The 8,427-nt window shown below is 45.7% G+C and overlaps 1 protein-coding gene across 1 annotated transcript; it reads right to left on the bottom strand.

Annotated features, from left to right (window-relative positions):
* Positions 1 to 5,867: 5,867 nt before the first annotated feature.
* Slamf9 (SLAM family member 9) lies at positions 5,868 to 7,870 on the bottom strand. Its single transcript, XM_042681460.1, is given in 5 exon segments — positions 5,868 to 6,211; positions 6,924 to 7,181; positions 7,184 to 7,258; positions 7,660 to 7,775; positions 7,857 to 7,870. Coding segments are annotated over 5 exon segments (807 nt in total).
* Positions 7,871 to 8,427: the final 557 nt, after the last annotated feature.

Below are 8,427 nucleotides of genomic sequence, written 5' to 3'. Positions count from 1 at the left end.
CCTCGGATGCCCCGAGCGCCTCCCGTCGCCCTGGAGACCGCCAATTCCCCCACCCCCCCTGTCCGAGGCGGCCAATCGGAACCGAGAGAGGCCTGGCGAGGCGGGCAGGACCCCTGGGCCGCCTGGGAGTTGTAGTTTCGAGGAGAAGGACTCAGCTGCACGTGGGCTCAGGTCGCCCCCTCGTGGAGCTCTTCAGCTTGGGAAGGCGGGCCGCGGTTTCCCACTGCGAGCCGGAGGGGCTTACGGGGGGTCAGATCCCGTGCGCAGGCTACGGGAGCCCGCTGCTGTGCAGCCTGGGGGCAAGCATCCCACCTGCGACCCCCGCCCTTCTCGGAAATACAGGACTGGGTTGAAATCTGAGCCCCGGGCTGGCGCACCCCGGGAGAGCGCGACTCCCCCTCCCCCTCCCTCCCTCCACCCAGACCTGGGCTCATCCATCCGATCTCCTCTTCCCCAGTCCCCATCCCCAACTCCACCCATTTCCTCTCTCGCCAGACTGGAAATACCTGTCTGTGCTGGCTAGCTCCCAGATCTTGCCTAGGCGCCTCCCTAGCGTGCAGCTGGCGCAGGCTGCTTTCTGAGTTTGGGGGTGCCTAATAGATTCCCAGACTACTATAGTAGCAGGAAGGAACAAGAGAAGCAGGCCCGGAGGGCAGAAATGACAGGCTTCCAAACAACAGAGATGAAAAGGGAGCACGAAATAACTAATGCTTCTCTGGAGCCCAGCAGGGCACCACACCTTGGGCTAGATACTTTGTAAATCTCCTATAACCCTCACAGACTTTCCGTGAAGGGTAGGTTCATTTGTCTAATGAGAAAACAAAGACCCAACGAGCTGAAGTCACTTGCTGAGATTTCCAACCGAGGTACAGGCAGAGCGCATTCAAACTCAAACTGGACTTGAAACTTACTACCTTGGAGACTTCACTCTCTGATGACAAGATACTTTGTGTAGCTACTCCTCAGGGATTTGTACTTCCTCAGCTTGACCCGACTCGAGATGCAGGTCTGTTATTTGCCCTCCCCCCATACCGTTCAGTAATTGTTGCCATTGCAGCTACTACTTCCCATTCATTGAGTTCCAATGGAATCATCTCACACCAGTCCAAACACCTACCACTCAGACACCAAGTATCTGATTGATGGAATCATGGTGACAAGGTCATGAAGGATTAACCCTGAAAGATGCATATAAACACTGCTGTGCAAGATAAACTTTGCCAAATCTTCGCTCCAAGTGGACACACACCTTATCTGATCATGTCTTGGGCCAGGAAGTACAGCATTTCTTTGGTGGTCATTGCTTCTTTTGAATAACTGCTGGAGTGATCTTCTAGGTGCAAATGGGTGGGGTTTTGTTTGTTTTGCTTTTTGACACTGACAAAAGTAGAAGAGGTCCTTGGGATCTCCCACCACACTTCCAGCAAAGCCAAAAAAAAAAGGCTTTTCAGTATAATTGGTTGCTCTAACAATTGACAAAACTCTAAAGGCATCATGTTAGTGGACACACACACAAAAACAATATTCGGCCAAAGAGAGAAGCCTCGAAGCCTCATTGAGTTCTTAGCTCCTTGCTAGCCAGCAGGAGAACTGGCCTCACATCTGATCCAAATCTTTCATTCTTGCCATCTCTAGTAGTTTTGGGAAAATAAGACAATCTCATTTGGGGAGATTTAAAATGATTTTCAAGTAGAGCACCAGCATCAATGGCTCATACCTGTAATCCTAACTACTTAGGTGGTTGAGATCTGAGGATTAAGGATTGAAGCCAGTCCAGGCAGGTAAGCCCTAAGTTCAAGCCCCAGTGCTGCCACATTCACACACACACACACACACACACACACACACACACACACAGAGGTATATGATAAATACATGGTTTTCAACTTTTAAAGGCTTATGACATATTCATGCTTTTCTAGAAGCATGCTCATCTTCTTCTGATTAAAAACATAACATAGTTTTTTAAGAAAAAGATCCTAGATCTATCACTTATTCCCTTACTACCCCAGAAATGAAAGTTGATAATGAAAACAATAATCATCATAGTCCAAAATGAAGCTTTTAGACTTTAGTTTGTCCTAAACAAGCTCGTCCTTGATCTAATCATTAACATTCTCTGGGAAAGTTTATTCAGCCAACTAAGATTTTTACTCTAGTAACAGCTCACTTGTGTATTTTCAACTTGCTGACAAAAATATCAGAAAAAACCAGTATTCCAGGGACTTTGTGGACAACAAGCCCTTGAGCACTGGTCCCTTTAAATATTCTAGGAAAAAAATAGGGTTTCTTATTATTGTTATTAACTGTTTGTGTGTTTTGTCCTAGTGAGATATTAAGCTCCATAGGGCTGTGGATCTTACCCTCAACTCCCACACCCAAGTCTAATGAAAAAGCTCCTGCCTAGGCCTCCATTCTGGTTTCTCATCTGTCCCTTATTCACAGTATATAATTCTGTGAGTTGCTCTGTCTCTTCGCACTTACCTTCTGTCTGATTAGAAAGCCTTTCTCTCCTTTCCCTGGATTCATTACTGATCACCAAGAGAAATTATATTGCTTCATTTCCTCAAGGACACCTCTCCATTTACCATGCTGCATCTCCACCATAGGTCTTGCCACACCTTGCAATCATGTCTTTACACACTGCATGAGTTCCTTGATGGCAGGGTTCTGCCTCTTGCTGCGAGCCCAATACATGACATTTATTATGTGATTAAATATTATGTCCTTCCACCTATTTCAAATGATGAGGAAGAGCAAACACTAACAGGCTGGAAGACTGAATCAAGAAGCCTGGACCTCTCTGAGCTTCTAGTCAACCTTTGAAACTTCACTTTTCCAGGAGTTCTGACCTGTTTTGGAACCTCAGCCTTTGTCTTTTCTGAGCTTGAATATGAGAAGAGACTTTGCCAACTCCAGGAAAATCTCTGACAGACATACAGGGACCATTACTTACTGCCTGTGTGCCAGATTCTGTAATAGAGGCAAAATGGGGTGAGTTTCTGTGTGCAAGATAAATGGACACCTAGTGGTTTTCTGTTTTTGTAGTGCTGGGGTTGGAAGTCAGTGTCTTGCACTTCTCGGGGTGGTTTTGTTTTTGTTTTTGTTTTATTCCCTACATAGCCCCAAGACCTGAAGTAATGCCTCTCAAAAATGTTATTAAGATCATTAGTTGTGTCTGTGCAGATACTGCTCAGAACCTAAGGGAGGTACAGAGAACCATCCTCAAGCCAAGGACCGCCTTCTACCAGGACAAGAGCTCTGGCCCTTAGAGAACAGTCTTCGGAACTCTTCACGGGCTGTTTTTCTACCCTCACCAGACTCTATACAAGCCCAAGGGCCACAATCTCCTTCATAAAAACATAGAGACAGCCTGAGTCTTAGCTTCAGACTCCACCCCATACTGCTTTCAGAGCCTCTCCCTGCATTGTTCCAAGATCCAGTGCACATGGCCTACTTTCCTAAAAGCTGGGTGTCTTTGGTCTCCATGGTTCCCTAGTGTCTTCCTGCACCCTTCACAGAGTTCATATTCTTGTTCTTGGAAAGACACTCTGGAAGTCAGCATTCTGTCCTTCACATATGAGAAGGGGAGAAGAGTCCCAGAGGAAAGTCAGCTATGTCTCCTGTCACATGGTCCTCTATCTGTCAGATTTCACTTCTGAAACTCTCCAGGGCTCCCTGACTAACCCTCTTGGGTGAAAGTCAACACACTTGCTTAGACATGTCTGTAAGAACTCCAAGTATCTGTACCTACACCTCCCTCAAGTGTATATTCCTTGTGGAAATGGACTGTGGCTCAATCGATGTTAAATGAATGTAGTGTCCTAGGCCAGAGGCAAGTGACCCAGCAAAGCCCAGCAAAGCTGGGTGACATCTCACCCAGCTCTCTTCCTACCCCATCCTGTGCCACTTCTCCAAAATCACTCACTGCCTGCACTTAAGTGTCTTCCAGTTCTCTCTCTGGCAGTTATGCAAGAAAAATTCAAAAGAGTAATTGATAGACACAGGAAGCAGCACAGCAGCCCTCAAGGAGAAATTCAGGCTAGTCACAGGACTAGGGAAAGACCAAGAGTATACACAAGAGACCCTTGGCCAGAGAGTGAAGAGTAGGTATTAATCCCAGTCAAGATCCTAGAGAAAAGACACAAGACATGGAAATCTACAGGGAAGAAACAAACACACAGGATAGCAATGCCAGCGACAAAAAGAAGTTAAGGGTTCTGATCCTGGAAATTGTCATTGCTTTGAAGTAGTCACCAGAGGCCTAGAGCAACTGACATGAGGAAGATAAGAGTGGTCACAATGTTCAACTCTGGTCCAGAATAAGATCAAACAAGGGTCCTTCACCTTCTCGGTGGGGCAGAATAGTTTAGTAAATATATCTGCCAGGATGAAATGGGGGCAAAAGAGCTGAAGAAACTTAACAAGTACAATACCACTTCGTGTCTATTCTAAGGACTGGAAACCGTCCATTTAGGAAGCTAACTGAGGTTTCAGTTAGGTTAAAAGAACTCTGTCTAATTTAAAGCATATATGATTTGTACTGATAGAGAACTGGGTGGGCCTAGTAAAAAGCAAACACCTCATTCTGAGGGAGTCTTTGGGCTTACTTTCTTCCCCAAAGATGGGCCCGAAGAAAAAATAAAACAACAACAATAACAACAAGCCACTGGAAGTGGTAATGTGGCTCAAAGTGGTAGAATACTAGCCTTGAGCAAAAGAGCTCAGGGACAGTGCAGAGGCCCTGAGTTCAAACCCCATGACTCACACACACACACACACACACACACACACCCATCATTGTATACTTACCAGCCATGTACCAGTGGCTCACACCTATAATCTTAGCCACTCAGAAGGCTGGGAACTGAGGATTGTGATTTGAAACCAACTATGGCAGAAAAATCCCTATGAAACTCTTATTTTCAATTAATCACTCAAAAATCAGAAGTGGAGTGGAAAAGTCTCCATAAGACTCTTATCTCCAATTAACTACTCGAAAATCGGAAGTGGAGCTGTGGCTCAAAGTGGTAGAGCACTAGCCTTGAGCAGACTAGCTCAGGGACAGTGCCCAGCCTGAGTTCAAGCCTTGAACTGACAAAAACAAAAAATAAAACAAAACAACAACAACAAAAAACCCCACCTGTTCTTGGAGAAATGTTCAGTGTCCAGAGTGGAAAGTAAAGGTGGGGAGAAAATTTACCCATCTTCCAGTAAGGACAGAAAGACTAGGCATATCTCCTCTGAGGAGCAGATACTCAACTTGACTTTATTGCCATGCTTTTAGGAAGATGGCCCTTCGCAGCCCTGGTTACCCCCTTTGGAGGATTCCCTTGGAGCTGAGAAGACACCAAGCTTAGGATAGAGGACCCCAGGAGGCAGTCAGGCCAGGCTGGGAATAGGCTTCTCCTTCTTCCAGTTTCATTCTGTTTCTTTTGATTTTCCTTATTCTTATCCTTGCACATTTTTTCTGGACCCAAAGAGCGCAGAGCGTTGTGACTAGGAGCAGGAGGAGGAGCAATCCCTTGGCTAGGAAACAGAAAGTCATTGAAGACTTTTCAGGATATCCAGAATCTAGGATAAAAGAAGGAAAGGGTAAAAGTCTCATGAGAGGGACTGGCAAGTTAAGATTAAGAACTCCTACCTCAAATTCCAGAGAGGAGGTCTCAGGTTCATAATCGGTGGATATCCCTTTGCATATGTCTCTAGACATACATGTTCTAACCCACTCAAGAGACAAGACCTTTGGAAGTTGGGAGAATTAGACACCAGAAGGTGATTACCACCCCACTCCCCCACCCCCACCCCCGCCCATCTAGATTTCAACCCTCTTGGAATAGGGTTAGGCTATGGAGTCCATGTACTCTTTAGAAGACTTGGGGTTGGACGAAAGAGAGTATGTGTGTCTTGAGGCAGGAGTTTTGCACAAGCTTGAGGATTGTCTCTAGGGTGCTGCTACCTGCACAGAAGAGCCCAGAAGGGATGGAACAGGAACTGATGTTGCTGATGGGGTTGCTAGCCCTGCATGTGTAGGAAAGAGCATTTTCACCAGGACTCCAGGATGTGTTGAGGACCGGGCCTTCCTGCACCACAGCACTGCTGTCCCCTGATGAGAGCCAGCTGTAGGTCACATCCATGCCCGCTGTCTCTATAGAACATGTCAGGAACACATCACAGTGATCTTCCCCAGAGATCTCAATATTCACAGTGACTCAAGGCTACAACAGTCATCCTAGGTGAGAGGAAAACCCAATGACCCACTGAAAAGTGGTGACACCTGTTTTTCAAACCTCTAAGCTCTGGAGTACTGAAGTACTGATCCTCCTTTGACAGCCCCTTCACCCAAACAACAAATAAGCAAACACTCAAGAAAATCAACCATCATAAAACTTCTTGTTTCTGGATGGCCACAGCAACAACTGCTAAGGTGGAACAGAGCTGTTGATAGCTTCCATTTCTTCTTCTGCTTGTTCTTCCTTACTTTCATACACCCCTTTCAGAGCCCTCTTGGGCCTCATTGATCACACAAAATGTTATCACTATTCCCAAGCCATTTATCAGTAAGATTCAACATGACAGGTTGGGCTTTAGTTAAAGAAAGATACAGATTAGTAGTCCTCAAATTATACAGGGCAATAAAAGGCTCAATAAATGTTCATTCTTTCTCCATGAGAGAGAAAGGCCCCTTAGAGGGTCTTTACAAAAAGCCTCTCATCCTTCTCACTGCATTTGGGACCCTCCGTGGCCTTGCTCCAACTTACCTATCTATTGCTGTAGCTCAGATACTAGGGCTGAGCCATGCTGGAGGAAGTCTGCCTTCTACCCCTGGCTTCTCAAAGCCTAACCCCTCCTCCATGGCATAAGTAAGCCCGTGAGAACCAGGAGGGTGGGGGATGGGGGAAAAGGAGTCTAAATTAACTCACGGTAGACATGTGAATTATAATGTTGTATGGTAGAGTATGAGGATATTCTCAGGTTGACGTGAGCTTGATAAAGTCCTGAGTCCTCCCAGGTCAGATTGCTAATATAAAGAGAGTAGCTGGGCTCCAAAAAGCTCACTCAGCCCTGGTAGTGAGGGTCCATTACCAAGATGGATGCTGGCTGACCTTTGTTCCCTGGCGTCACTATACTGATTCTTTTCTGTGAGGACCAGATGATGCTCTCAACTTCTTTACTTCTCCCAGAGGGAGGCTAATTCACTCTTGAAAGACTGCAACTACTTCCTCAGGATCAACACCATCTCCAGAGAATGCTTTGGCTGCAAATGTAGGTAGAAAAGAGATAGAAATAACACAACTAGTGTCTTCTAGGTGCTGAACCTGATATCAGAAACTGCATCTATCTCTATGGAGCAGCTTCTATGACCTACACACTAGATCTTGTCCTAAAGTTGCCTCTTCTGATGTTAGATTCCCATTATCCCTGAGTTGAGCATCTGCCAGGGGTCACTCTCATCTGTCTCTTCACTCTCTAATTTTTTTCTTTTTCTTTTGCCATCTTGATTCTGCTCCCCCTTCCTTATCCCCAGACATTCTTCTTGCTTGAGCCGTCCTTGATGCCACTCTGTTCCTTGTCCAGGAAGGCTGACATTTCCAAAGGAAGGATCTCACTAGATCAATGACCACCAGACAGGAAAACTGGAGAGGAAGGAGACAGCACTATGCAGGTGTGGGTAGCCACTCATCTTCTGGGAGCAGCAGGAGGAGCAGCCATGGAAAGGCTTCCATGTCAGCAACTGTGGCCCAGTCCCAGGGTAACTTGGTCCATACTCCAGGCTATAGAGAAGACAAGCTGTTAAGAGACTGAGAGACTGAGACACTGATTGGCAGGAACCAGAGGGGAAAATAGTTGCCAACCCAACTTCCTCCATCCCCACTAAGCCTCTCCCATCCCTCGTGGAGGGAGCTACTGCTCTAGCCTGATGTCAAGATGGTTTATCACACTGACTCATGGGGCCCATCCACCAAACTCAGCTCAAATCCCTCTGTTTGATAAAGTCTTTATAGACGTCCTGTTCTTTCTATGCCTAGACCCTCATATGTGTACCACATGCCCGGAATTCTCCCTAGCCTATTGTTTGGCAATCTGCATACTGTGTCCCAGCTCTCTTGGTAGTTCCTATATTGAGTGTGGTCATTTGATCCTATACACATCTTTATCTCCCCAGATATAGTTCATTTTTTTTTGTTTCCTTTCTATTTCTCATGATTGCTGGATACATGTTCACATTCAATTGATATCTTTAGACCAGATCAATCAAAGATATTTTTCTCTGTAAGCCAAATTATGTTTGCAAATGAGATTCTATTCAGAAGAAAAAAATCATCCTATTTAAAATATTTAGAGCCAGGCACAGGTGACTCCTGTCTATAATCCTTGGTACATAAAAGGCTGGGGTCTGATGACCACAGTTGAAGCCAACTTTAT

The sequence above is a fragment of the Dipodomys spectabilis genome, unplaced genomic scaffold (assembly GCF_019054845.1).
Source record: "Dipodomys spectabilis isolate Male_0828 unplaced genomic scaffold, ASM1905484v1 ptg000069l, whole genome shotgun sequence".
In the NCBI taxonomy this organism is placed as follows: Eukaryota; Metazoa; Chordata; class Mammalia; order Rodentia; family Heteromyidae; genus Dipodomys; species Dipodomys spectabilis.
This window is presented reverse-complemented; position numbering and strand designations above follow the sequence as displayed.